Genomic DNA, 14255 nt, shown 5'->3' on the forward strand with positions numbered 1-14255 from the left:
TGGAAGACACAAGATTTACCCACGCTGGAGGAATGGCAGACGCAGTTGATGGACTATATGGAATTAGCCGAAATGACTGGCAGAATCCGAGATTTGGACGAAGAAACAATTGAGGTGGATTGGAAAAATTTAAAGACTATCTGCAGAAATACTATAAGTTGTATGAATCTTGAGACGGTGCACGATTAGAAAATGCTATGTTATAGTAATATGATTAGGTAAACGGCAAAATAAGTTACAAAAGAGAAAAAGAGACAATGTGAACCAAACATATTATGTTTATTTTAAAGGTATTAAAACTGAGTTACAATATAATGAATTTGGAAACATAATAACTGAAAGATACAATAAGGTATGAAACAAGGTAACAAATTGCTGACATTGTTCAATATAAAGAACGCAGATCTAGAAGGTGTGGGGAAGTCCAAAAGGGATCTATGAACAGTTGAATTATCAAACATTTATAATCTTTTTTGTATCTTTTTGTAAAAAAGAAAAAAAAATCTGTTTCTTGCTTTGTTTTCTATGTATTTTCTGGAATGTATGAACTTATGAAAAGAAACGTAATAAAAAATATTATATAAAAAAAAGAATTAATTACATAAAGTTTCACATTTCAGTTTCAATTGTGTGAGGGTTATACCCCTTCCTCGCAACGTCTGTGCTTGCAGGAGGATCCGGTTTGCGGCACATCCAGTGATGCTCCATGTTGCACCTTGAAACATATGCTTGGCCCTTATCACCCAGATATGCACAGTCACCTCCATCGCCAAGTACCTCAAACCTGAAACGCAAGGTCAACGAAGCCGGTGTCAAGTAAGGGCTGAGCATTTCTCCGACAGCAGCTGATAAGAGAGACTATAGCAGTAGAATCACATTGGAAATGGGCGAATTTATTTCAAACAGATAGGCCACGTGTCCTTGAGTGCGGACTCTAGACCAGAGGTGGGAAAACTCAGGTTCAAGAGCCAGTTATGGGTCTTTGGGGCTCTCACTGTCCCTTGGGACTCATTCCAAATCATACTCCTCACCAGCCCTGCTTTGCACCCTCCCTTTTGTTTTATTTTTTCCTTGGCTTGAAGGTGTCCTTGCCCCCCAATACTATCTCTTGACTGCCTGCATGAAAACATGTATATGTGTGCAGCAACTAGCTTATTCTACAGAGTGGAACTCACATATAATAATAATTTATTATTTATACCCCGCCCATCTGGCTGAGTTTCCCCAGCCACTCTGGGCAGCTTCCAATCAAGTGTTAAAAACAATACAGCATTAAATATTAGGAGGAGGAGGAGGAAGAGGAAGAGGAGAAGGACGCACGTGGAATTTTCTCCATTTGTCCATTTCCAGGGCTGACCAGGATCTCTTCTCAGGCCAATCCAGTAGGAATTTGTGCCTTTCCAACGCTTGACAATGTCCTTCAAATACCAGAAGAGACAGATGTTAGAGCCCTGACTTGCAATATTTCTCACCCAGTTATATCTATCTATATTTCTGGTGCCTGCTGAAGACTTTGTTTTTTCTTTTTCCAGTAGGCATTTTAATTGATGCTAGATTTTATAGTTTGACCTGATCTTCATTTTTCATATTGTATCCTTGTAAACTGCTTAGAGACTATTGCAGTCACACAGCATATGCATTGTTTAATTAAATAAATGTCATTTAAATACACATACACACACACACACACACACACACACATACATACATACATACATAACCTTTATGCTAGTTAACTGTAACTCACTCACAGGCGTTTAGAATTAGCCAACAATTTTATAGTATGGCAAATGTTTGCCGCAGGCAAACTCAACATGATCCGTCCATGCCTTGCTTTGCATGTTACCCAGAAAATATCATTAGTTACACCTCTCACCTTTTCGTTGTTTGGAATAACAGCCAAGGAAGCATTAAATGACAAGCAGTATTCCTGGCTAGATATCCAGCTCTTTTCTTTATCGGAGAAGAAATAGCATATTCCCTCATACCAAAGCCACAAAGGTGGACATGGCAGGATGCTGTGCGCAGGCAGAGCAGATTTTAAGTCAGAGCCTGTCTCCTTGTGTTTTCTCTCGTTGGACCTCTCTGATGAAAAACAGAGGGGATCAGATTACGGTAGCTGTTACTGTAAGGGCTATCTGAATGAGCTTCGATGCATTCCAGAAAGCAAACAATGTGGTTTAGTATTTTCTTCCAACGATATATTTGCTAAAGCATGGCAGCAGGAATACGGAAGGGAGGGGGAAGGGAAGTCGATGTTAAACCCACATTTTCGTTGATATGTGCGAACGTAAAATTGAAAATTTATAGCCACTACTATGCTATAAGATCCACTATCCTGTAATATTACACATGAGCCTGTTCTACTGATGAAGCCTAGGATGGGGAAACAAGGCTAATATTCCGGAAATCCTTGTCTTAGACTCTGTGAAAGGATTCTGTGGAACTGTAACAACCCTTCATGTGGATTATTGGACTCTATGAACAGACAGGTGGAATAGACACTTATACATGTATGGATCTTAGGCATGAACTGACTAGAGAATGAACCGATCCACTGGGTCTTCTGCTTTTTTCGTTGAATTTTATGAGACTTCCGTTGTAACCTACAATTTGATACAATGAATAGTATACCGTATTTATTCAAAAGTACAGCCGGTTACGTCTTGTGTGTTTATTGAGTATGTTTCACGTAACCACAGGTTTGTTGTTTTGCTTATCTGGAAAAAGCACAAGGCTTCCAAAACAACAACAGCAACCCTCCAAAACACACCACTCTGTAGTGCCCCCCCCCCAATAAAGCTCACAAAAATAATGTAACCTGACCTGAGAAGGACATTGAACACTTAAGGGACACTAAACTGCCCCCACCAAATTTGTCCATAGCACATAGTTACTCACCAGCTCTGGCCGTGGAATACATTAAGTCAGGGGGGGACATACTTTTTGTTATTTCTAAAATACTGAGCACACCCACCCACACAACCCAAGGGAACACACACCTGCTACAGTCAGAACCACAAGAATAAGAAGTGTATTTGTATTGTACTGGGACCAGAGTGGAGCCTTGCATCATCCCAATCCTATACATGTCTATAAATGCCCCCGAGTCAAGCTTTAACCTTATGCTGGAAGCCACCCAGAGTGGCTGGGGCAACCCAGTCAGAGGGGTGAGGTAATAAAATGATGGTGATCATGCACTTTTACTGGGAGCGGAAAACAAATTTCAATGCAATCAGCTGGGCTTACTTCTGAGTAAATGCATAGTTTTCTTAAAAGCATCAATATACCTGCACCTCTCAGTGCAGCGGAAAAAAGTAACTCCTTGTTGCTCCCGGCAGCAGCGAACACAAAGTGAATGGAAGCCCAGGGGGAAAAGAGCCAATCAGAAGAGAAAGGAAGAGGAGGCAAACCAATCAGGTGAGCCGGAAGCCAGAAGACTATTGAAGAAACTGTGGTTTGGTCTTTGGGCTGCTTCTCCAGCTGCTGCCCTTCTCTGTCCTCAGTCCTGCCACCAAGGGCAGAGAAGAGAAGCAGGTGCAGATCTCAGCTGCCTCCAAAGCTGGCACCTCAGAAGCAGCGGGCGCAGCAGCAGGATCTGCTGTTCCTGGATCCCCCCAGGATTCTGCCACCTGAGACAACCATCTCAGGCTGCCTAAATAACACTGGCACTGCCCCTACTTGACCAAGCACCCCACCACCACCCACCAGCAGATAGGCAGTGAGAGCAGAACTTGCTCCAAGCAGAAGCATACTTTATGAGCTCACCATCATTCATTTGAAGCCACATTTGTTCCTGTCCCATACCTGATATCAGGTATGACAGCATAGGCCAGTGTGGTCAGGAGAAAACAGCCTCACAGGCCAAATTGGGACCCCTGGCAGCTGAAATCTGGCACATGGACCAGAGGTTACCCATCCCTGGTATTACTGGGGGGGGGGGATTTGGTAAGTGCTTCAGGTGCTCTTATAAGGTACCTTTTTCTGAAACATGTCAACAATTGCAACAAACTTTTTAGGGTTCTTTGAGAACCCCGCTCTCTGATTTTTCATTTGTATGGGAGAATCAGTTAGGACAGGGGTCAGCAAACTCTTTCAGCTGTGGGCTGGTCCACTGTCCCTCAGACCTTGTGGGGGGCCAGACTATATTTTTTGTGTGGGGGGGGAGGGGAGGAAATGAACGAATTCCTATGCCCCACAAATAACCCAGAAATGCATTTTAAATAAAAGCATACATTCTACTCATGTAAAAACACCAGGCAGGCCCCACAAATAACCCAGAGATGCATTTTAAATAAAAAGACACATTCTACTCATGTAAAAACACGCTGATTCCTGGACCGTCCACGGGCCGGATTTAGAAGGTGATTGAGCCGCATCCGGCCCCCGGGCCTTAGTTTGCCTACCCATGAGTTAGGGGGACACAACCCTTTTCCTGCTGACACTTCCCTGAAAAATCCCTACCCAAGGCCAGTGTTCATCCGTGCACCCACTTCCATGCTAAAGGTGAACTCACATTCAGATGGGTACAAATAATAAAATTATTGTCATTATCATTTCCCCTGTTTTGCCCTTTCCAAAGCTTCCCTCCCCCACACACACCAAGGAAGAGGGAGGCAAGTTGCTGGAGAAAAGGGACACCCATCTAACACAGCTCATTTAGTTTGTTCATTTAAGGTAGCAACAGTTTGGACAACTTACCAATTCCAACACCAATTCCGATTCCGATTACCAGGGCCGCAATGACAGAAAAAACAACGAATGCTTTTTTATTACCTGATGGACATTTGCAGCTCATCTTGTTAACTACAAGGGAATACAAGCACAAACCTGTGAGTGCTCCTGAGCCAAGGAAAGGAGAGGAGATGTAAGTCTTGCCAGGGTCTCCACCAACCCACCACCCTATTCATCAAAGCCCTACCAAGAACCAAAGGTGAAGAAATCCATTTCAGCCAGTGGAAATGGAGGGGGAAGGGAGGGCAGTGATAGACAAGGGAGAAATCTGTGTCTGAGTGATGCCAGTGTGGCATAATGGTTAGAGCGTTGGACTGATCTGGGAGACTAGGGGTCAAATCCTCACTCAGCCATAAAGCTCACAGGGTGACCTTGAGCCAGTCACCATCTCTTAGCCCAAAGGTTTTCAACCTTGTTGAGTCCACAAAGGGCCATCTTAAGCATATCCGACGTTGTGGTGCAAAGCTCCCTCAGGCGCCTGCCCCCACCCTGTTTCCCAGAGTTTTTTAGGGAGGAGGGTGCTGCTGGCAGGGCTGGAGGAGGCGGCCAGTGACTGGAGGGCTGCTTCTCCAGCGGGGAAGAGGGGGCTGGACGCAGTGCCTCCTGGCTCAGCTGGCAGCTTCGTGCTGTGGTCAGGGCCTTGCAGAGCCAGGCAGAGGTCTGGTCCAGGTAGATAATGTGCCCCCCCTTTTTTTACCCTGGGGATAACTGAAGTCTTATAAATAAGTAAGTATATAAATAATTTTCAGAAAAGTTATGCTGACAAATAATTTTATTTCAATGATTGACCGTATCTGCATATAAAGACAAAATGGAAAATATAGATAAATATGCTGACCGAGGCCCCCTTTGGAATCGGAGGCCCGGGCCAAGTGGCCCATATCCCCCCCCCCCCCGTCTGGGCCTGGCTGCGGTGGCCACAGCAGATGGAGGCTCTGGGCGCTGCCCTGCTTTGGCAAGGCATGGCGGAGGTGGGTGAGGGTGGCAAACTGGGGCCGGGAGGCGCCATGTCCAGCCTCCACCTCTTCCCTGGCGCTCTCCAGAACTTGGCACCCCAGCACCCCATGTCACTAGCCTCTATAGGTAAGCTGCTGGAGCTTAAAAATTAATATGCAGTAGCTTAAAAGGCGCAAGGAGATAGGATAACAACAAATATAAACAGTGAGTAATGCAACAATAACAAAAATAATATTAGGTAAAGAAGGTTGCTCACGGGTGGAGGGAAGCAATGGGTTTTGGAGGAGGGAGATGGGGGTATCAACTGAAATTGTTAAAGATATATACAGGATTTAAGAGATTCAAAATAAGGAATTAAAGCAAGGAGACAAACAGCAAGAAATATTAAGTAAAGGAGTTGGAGAAGTCTGAAGCAAAGAAGGAAGCGGCTTGGAGTTGTTGTATCTGTGGGTGGAGGTAATGTATGCTTGTGTCTCCGCACAAAAATACATTAACACAATTTAAAACACAAACCCAGATGCTGAACAAGATAATAATAATAATAATAAACCACTCCTGAAGGCTTGTTTAAAGTCTTTATTGCAGGTGAGGCAGGATGTGGCATGGGATAGGAAGCTGCTTGAGGTAGCAGCTACACCGTGGCAAGGGCATGCCTCAACATGAACTACTAGGGACTTTCCAATTTTAGCCCTGTGGGCAAATTCACACCATAAAACCAGTCCTATTTTTCTAGAAAAACAAGTGCCAGAGCTCACCATGAACACCTCCCTCGTTCTCTTGGAACTGGCAATGGCACCCACCTGAGAGGAGCCGGAACTGTGTTCAAAATGCATCCAGTCCGGGTCGGATTTAGGTTTGATGAGGCCCTAAGTTCCTGAAGGTCCAAAGTGTTGGTACAGATATGACTTTGGAATAGTTTTTTGTCCTTGTCCCCCCCCCCCTTTTTGTTATCCTTAGGTATATAAACTTTGTATATAAATTTTGTATACATGTTGAAAATTATATGATCATAAGCATTGTATTGTAATATGATATTCTTTACCTATGTAACATAAGAACGTTAATAAATAAATAAAATACCAAAACAAAAAACCAACCCTCCCATGTTCTCTTATAATGGCACCAACCTAAGAGGTGCCAGAACTGAGTTCTGGCTGAAAAAAAGCCTTGCTATCAGTGTTGACACCTGCCTTGATTTTACAGTCCCTTATACCAGTTTACCCCACATGGCAATTTCAGTTAAGTGAATCAAAGAAAGCACAGAAGGGGATGAAAGCCTCCTAGCGGTGAAGCAGCAATAAAACTACTAGCATATCTGCAAAGCTAAGCAGCGTCCAAGCCTGTTTGAAATTGGTCGAGGGACCACGTGTTGAGATTTCTGCAATTCAGGAGGTTGATGTCCTGCGGGGTCCCTTCCAACTCTACAATTCCATGATTGACAGTGAGGAAAACAGTATGGGTTAAGGGTTAGCCGCCACCTTGGCACACATCCAGCTTCTTTAAAGAAACAGCCCGCCATGCTCTACAGACTGGAGATCTCTGGAACAACCCCTGGTGTCTCCAGAGTAATGACCATCCAGTCCAACCGCCTGCAATACAGGAATTTGCAGCGATCCCACACGGGGATCAAACCTGCAACCTTGACATTATCAGCACCATGCTAACCAACTGAGCCATCCAGGGATATTCTTACTGGTCAGTGTATTTCTATCCCGCCTTTCTCCCAAGTTGGGATTCAAGGCGGCTCCCAACATCTCAAAACACGAATATAAAATGCAAAGCAATAAAATGAAAACTAGTTAGGAAACAGCAGTCGGGAGACATGGACGCGCGTGCAAGAACCAGCACCTAAAATGCAACAGCGACCAGAGAAAGCAGAAAAAAAATCAGAAGGAAACCCTCTTTCCTCCAGCCCCCGCTTCCGAGCCTGAAGGTGCGCTTGACACCCCGGGGTCGCCCGCCTCCGGGATTTTGCGCGAGGGATTCCACCGCATACCTGAACTTTCGCTCGCTCTGCAACTGAAGCGGGTCGGTTCTTTCTGCAAGCGGAGTCTTCGCTCTGAGATCCCTCGTCCTTAGCAGAGTTAGGCAAAACCAACCCGCATCCCTCGAGTCTGCAGAAGCCGCGCGCCACTTACAACCGCCCGCGGTGAAGCGCAGAGAAAAGTGAGAGAGAGGTTTCGCTTTTAGACGCTGAAGCTCAGCCATTGGGGCGGCGGGGCGGGGACCGGAGGCTTCTCTCCAACCCAAAGCTGGAGACGTAGCGCAGCCCCGAGGTTCACGTCGGGAGAGGGCTGGTTCAGGTGCCTCGACAGGCAGCCTCTTCTGATTCCGGGATTGAAGGGTGACTGGCTGGCAAGACCAGCATGGGGGCAGCTCCTTTAGGGGTGGAGGGGCAGTGTAGATAAATAGAAAGAGAAAGGAAGGAAGGAAGGAAGGAAGGAAGGAAGGAAGGAAGGAAGGAAGGAAGGAAGGAAGGAAGGAAGGAAGGAAGGAAGGAAGGAAGGAAGGAAGGAAGGAAGGAAGGAAGGAAGGAAGGAAGGAAGGAAGGAAGGAAGGAAGGAAGGAAGGAAGGAAGGAAGGAAGGAAAGAAAGAAAGAAAGAAAGAAAGAAAGAAAGAAAGAAAGAAAGAAAGAAAGAAAGAAAGAAAGAAAGAAAGAAAGAAAGAAAGAAAGAAAGAAAGAAAGAAAGAAAAAGAGAAGAGGGTGGAAAGTCACAGTCCATCCAATTTGAGGGAGTAGGTGGTGCAGTTCTGTTCGTGGTCCGTGCTCGGAATGGAAACCCCCAACCTAGTCTAGTTCGTCAAGTGGGGTCGCCTGTGCTCAAAGCTGCTGAAAACTCTTGTTGTTGTTGTTTAGTCGTGTCCGACTCTTCGTGACCCCATGGACCAGAGCACGCCAGGCAGGCACTCCTGTCTTCCACTGCCTCCCGCAATTTGAGTTACAGATAGGTAGCCGTGTTGGTCTGCCATAGTCAAAACAAAACAAATTTCCTTCCAGTAGCACCTTAAAGACCAAATAAGTTAGTTCTTGGTATGAGCTTTCGTGTATCTGAAGAAGTGTGCATGCACACGAAAGCTCATACCAAGAACTAACTTAGTTGGTCTTTAAGGTGCTACTGGAAGGAAATTTGTTTTGTTCCCGCAATTTGGTCAAACTCATGTTAGTAGCACTCCTTATATACTCAATCATGCATTGCGTTTTTCGCGGCGGGGAGGGACACACCACAGACCCGGTGTCATCTGGAGGTACATCTGGTTGTTGTTTTAAAGTAATATTTATTAAAGTTACAAAAAGCAAAAATAAAGACACCATATTAAACATAAGCAAAACAACACATCACAATAAGTAAAAAAGAAAGAAAAAAACAAAAAGAAAAAAAACAGAAAAATACAAACAATTAAAAAACACAGCAAATCTTCCCATAACTTATCTTTCATTTACTTGTTTCCTTGACCTCCTCATACCTCCTTTTTTTGTATTCTAGATCGATTATCCATTTCAGCAAATCCTTTCCCTCTTTTCAAATTTTTGTCCTGTAATTTATCTTAATATTAATATAGCTTTACTTTCCCTCCTTTCACCAATTAACAGTCTGTTTTTTCCTAAACCTTTGTAACATTTCCGTCTGTATTGGACCTGATTTTTTTTTTTTAGTATGACAAATTGCTTTGTTTTGTATATTTAGTTGTGTTCGTTGCTGGTGTTTTTATTGTCAAAACACTGAAATATATTTAATGGGAAGTGTGCGTGTGTGAAATAAATTATATTATTTGTCCTACAGTCTGTATTAAACTGTTCAAAGCAAGTCTGAAGAGCAAGTAAAATGACATATGTAGCAGATGACTTATAGCACAGCCATACCGTTTACAAGATGCTTAAACAATTTTGCAATTAGTTTGCAAAACGGGAAGAGGGGGGAAAAAGACCCAATGTTTTGTGCTGCTCCCCAGCGGAGTAATTGACACAACACAGCGCAAAAATGAGCACAAAACTTTGGCATCGGTTTGGAGGGGATCCAAAATCTCGGGGCTACACTTTAGCTGCTGTATTTGTATCGCGTGGGGAAATGCGTCATAACTAGAAGGCTATGGAAGTTATTTGCATTTGGGGAGATGTGTATAGTAGGATAAATTTGTATCAAAATGCAGAAGAATTCTCATGAGGTTTTCTTTTTCTAAATGGTGAATTGCTGCAGAAATGTGGAGAATGAATTTAAGATTGGAAAAATTGGAAATTAAGAGAATTGAAACTGACAGATCCTTGTATCCCTAGTCTTGACTTATACCTGTAGTCTCTGCCCATATCTTTCTGCAAAGAGGCAGTGCAGGCTAGGATGAATGGACATTGTTTTAGGACAGAAGTGGGCCACCTGTGGTCCTCCAGGTGAAGACACAGCTATCTTTCTCAGTGGGTAGAGCTTCAGACTCTTAATCTCATGGCCATAGATGTGAGTCCCACATTGGGCGAAAGATTCTTGCTTTGCAAGGGGTTGGACTAGATGACTTTCATGGTTCCTTCCAACTCCATGTACAGTGGTACCTCGGGTTAAGAACTTAATTCATTCCGGAGGTCCGTTCTTAACCTGAAACTGTTCTTAACCTGAAGCACCACTTTAGCTAATGGGGCCTCCTGCTGCTGCCGCACCGCCGGAGCACGATTTCTGTTCTCATCCTGAAGCAAAGTTCTTAACCCGAGGTACTATTTCTGAGTTGGCAGAGTCTGTAACCTGAAGCATATGTAACGTGAAGCGTATGTAACCCGAGGTACCACTGTATACTGAAGGTGTAAATAGGTGAATAACCCTATTTCTTAAAGCTATGACAGTCTCCACTGTGTCTCAATTCTCCAAAGAAACACAGACCTTGGGTGAGTGCCTGGAACCCCCTGGGATCTTGTTATTGTGGGATGTGATACATAAGTAGCAGTCAAGTACAACATTCCTTGTTTCCCTAGAGTGGACATGCGGGGCAATTTTTGGTCCAGCCAGTCGAAAACTTCCTGTTATCTCCTGGGACATACTTCCTTTGCATGTGACTAGAGGTGGGTGTGACCTTACCTGTCCAGGTAACAAAAAGACAAGGCATGCAGCACTCACTCTCTCTCTTTGACTTCCTCCATCGTTGGAGCAGCTTTTTAGCTAGAAATGCTCTGTTGGCTTTCAACCAATAGAGGACACAGGGATTATCCCCACATGGGATTGAAAGATCCACATGCATATACTTTGTAACTAAGTCTGCCTTCAGGGATCCAACTGTGAACTGATGATGTGAGTAAACTTCTTTTACTGACTTTAAATAAGATTGCCGTGTGTTTATTGTTTTAAGAGGGATATAAGGGAACTTACTGGGACACGGGTGGTGCTGTGGGTTAAACCACAGAGCCTAGAAGTTGCTGATCAGAAGGTCGGCGGTTCGAATCCCCGCAATGGGGTGAGCTCCCGTTGCTCGGTCCCTGCTCCTGCCAACCTAGCAGTTTGAAAGCACATCAAAGTGCAAGCAGATAAATAGGTACCGCTCCGGTGGGAAGGTAAACAGCGTTTCCGTGCGCTGCTCTGGTTTGCCAGAAGCAGCTTAGTCATGCTGGCCACATGACCCAGAAGCTGTACGCCGGCTCCCTCGGCCAATAAAGCGAGCTGAGCACCGCAACCCCAGAGTCGGTCATGGCTGGACCTAATGTTCAGGGGTCCCTTTACCTTTACTAAGGGAACTTACTAGGAACCTAATATTGAGAGGCTTATACAAGCCTGCAACCAGCTACCCGCTGTGCGTTTAAAAGGGGAATGTAAAACTCTGCTAAGTAAAGGAACTTGCTAGCGCAAGTTAGGAAGGATATTAATAAACAATATATCCTCTCCTGCCACCCTGAACATTCCCACAGTTATCACTCGGCAGACAGTGGGGCTGGCACCCAACTTGTGTAACAATATGTTCCTTTATGTTATGGACAGCCAGCCATTAACAAAAAAAAAAAAAAAAAAAAAAGGCTGACTGTTTTCAAACCTTATGTCTGGTATTCAGCACCACAGCCAGGGGAGATTCTGTGTGTAAAAGCTGTGAAATTTTGCCCCAGGCTAGATCAGTAGATTTCAGGGCTGTTCACAGCATGAGAGAAAGGGAGAGTGGATTTAGCCTTGGGCTGTTTCTAAAGCACCCAGTGCAGTTGGCTGCTGACTCCAAACAGAATCCAGAGTCAGGAATGGGCTGCTCAAGACAGGGATCAAGCACTCAGTTTTTCAAACTACACCAACACTCAAAATTCCAAGGAAACTGTACAGTGGTACCTCGGGTTAAGTACTTAATTCGTTCCGGAGGTCCGTACTTAACCTGAAACTGTTCTTAACCTGAAGCACCACTTTAGCTAATGGGGCTTCCTGCTGCCGCCACGCTGCCGGAGCACAATTTCTGTTCTCATCCTGAAGCGAAGTTCTTAACCTGAAGCACTATTTCTGGGTTAGCGGAGTCTGTAACCTGAAGTGTCTGTAACCTGAAGCGTATGTAACCCAAGGTACCACTGTACCTGGAAGTCTCACTACTAGAAGCGGGACACATGTAGCAATATGCTAGCCATCTAAAACAGTTTGCCCTGAACTGTGTGTCAACTCTGGTTTTAGAATAAAGCGAGTTAACATATAAAGATGGTCAAGTTAATGACAGTTTCTCATATTTGGCTTAACACTGAACAAATAATGGGGCAGTTAGAATCAGAGAACTGTAGATTCAGAAGCTTATTTACTCCAGCAAGGAGTTTCTTAAACCTATATACTGGCTTAATACAACCCTATTCCCATTTCAGTAAGTTTAGTTGTGCTGCACTGGGGTAAAGAAAATCAACTGTAGGGCCTGTTCCAACATCTCCAGAACCATCCAAAATGGGAATATTTGCCACAAAACTTCCTAGCAGATAACAGACACTTCATTCCTGTCAACACCATCCATCGAACTGTTGCACCGAAGGATGCAACACAATGTATTTCACAGAAAGAGATAACTCCATCTCAATTGATGGCTTATTTGTGACCTAAAAAAACCCCCTAAACAGATGTTTTTGGTTTAATACATTTTAATAGCTTATAACGGTAAGGTGCTTACAAAAAGTAAAGAATTAATTAAGAAATTTGGTCAAGATTGAAACTTTCCTTGTTGGGTAGAATCGCAGCTATAAAAATGAATGTATTGCCGAAAATGTTATTTTTGTTTCAAACCTTACAGATCGTGGACAGAGTGGAATGTTTTGGAAAATGGCAGAAGGATATATCTAGGTTTGTTTGGCAGGGCAACAAGCCCCGAATAAAGTTTAAAATATTAACTGATTCGAAAGAAAGAGGGGGGTTTGCCCTGCCGGACTTGAGGTTATATTATGAATCTGCAGCCTTCTGCTGGTTGAAAGATTGGTTTCTGTTGGAAAACACTGATGTCCTAGATCTGGAAGGTTTTGACAATGCTTTTGGTTGGCATGCATATCTATGGTACGACAAGGTTAAAGTTCATAAATTGTTTAAAAATCATGTTGTCAGAAAAGCAATTTTTGCGGTCTGGATGAAATATAAAGACTTACTAGAGAGTAAGACCCCAAGGTGGCTATCACCGGTGGAGGCCAAGGCTCGAAAAAGACCCAATATGGAGGCCTACTGGCCGAAATATTGGGAAATAATTGAAAGAATTGGAGACAAATGGAAATTGCAGAGCCAAGATAAATTAAAAAATAAGGTGCGAAACTGGTTACATTATGCTCAAATTCAAGAGGTTTTTAAAATGGATAAAAAAGTTGGTTTCCAGGTGGAAAAATCGAAATTGGAGACAGAATTGTTAGAACCAAAGACTAAGACACTATCGAGAATGTATAACTTGCTGCTTAAGTGGAATACACAGGATGAGACAGTCAAATCTGCCATGATAAAATGGGCACAGGATGTTGGACATAACATTATGTTTGAAGACTGGGAAAGGTTATGGAACACCGGAATGAAATTCACGGCATGTAGTGCCCTGAAGGAAAATATTATGAAAATGATATACCGGTGGTACATGACCCCAGTCAAGTTAGCTAAGATATACCATCTGTCTGACAATAAATGTTGGAAATGTAAAGAGGCAGAAGGGACCTTTTTTCACCTCTGGTGGACCTGTCCAAAAGTGAAGGCCTTCTGGGAAATGATATATAATGAATTGAAAAAGGTATTTAGGTATACCTTCCCCAAGAAACCAGAGGCCTTCCTGCTGGGCATGGTGGACCAGAAGGTGTTAAAGAAGGACAGAATTTTGTTTATGTATGCTAGTACAGCAGCAAGAATACTTATCGCAAAGCATTGGAAGACACAAGATTTACCCACGCTGGAGGAATGGCAGACGCAGTTGATGGACTATATGGAATTAGCCGAAATGACTGGCAGAATCCGAGATTTGGACGAAGAAACAATTGAGGTGGATTGGAAAAATTTAAAGACTATCTGCAGAAATACTATAAGTTGTATGAATCTTGAGACGGTGCACGATTAGAAAATGCTATGTTATAGTAATATGATTAGGTAAACGGCAAAATAAGTTACAAAAGAGAAAAAGAGAC

At 43.7% G+C, this 14255-nt stretch overlaps 1 protein-coding gene across 1 annotated transcript; it reads right to left on the reverse strand.

The window, feature by feature from the left end:
* Positions 1-256: 256 nt before the first annotated feature.
* Positions 257-7759, reverse strand: LOC309365178 (C-type lectin domain family 2 member D-like). Its single transcript, XM_081903385.1, has 5 exons — positions 7688-7759; positions 4702-4806; positions 1877-2085; positions 1321-1418; positions 257-784 (listed from the first exon to the last, which is right to left on the reverse strand). Exons 2-5 carry the CDS (start codon positions 4796-4798, stop codon positions 610-612), a joined length of 579 nt encoding a protein of 192 aa, XP_081759511.1. The 5' UTR covers positions 4799-4806; positions 7688-7759; the 3' UTR covers positions 257-609.
* Positions 7760-14255: the final 6496 nt, after the last annotated feature.

This window comes from Podarcis melisellensis (genome assembly GCF_964234715.1).
Source record: "Podarcis melisellensis genome assembly, chromosome: 2".
NCBI classification, from domain to species: Eukaryota; Metazoa; Chordata; class Lepidosauria; order Squamata; family Lacertidae; genus Podarcis; species Podarcis melisellensis.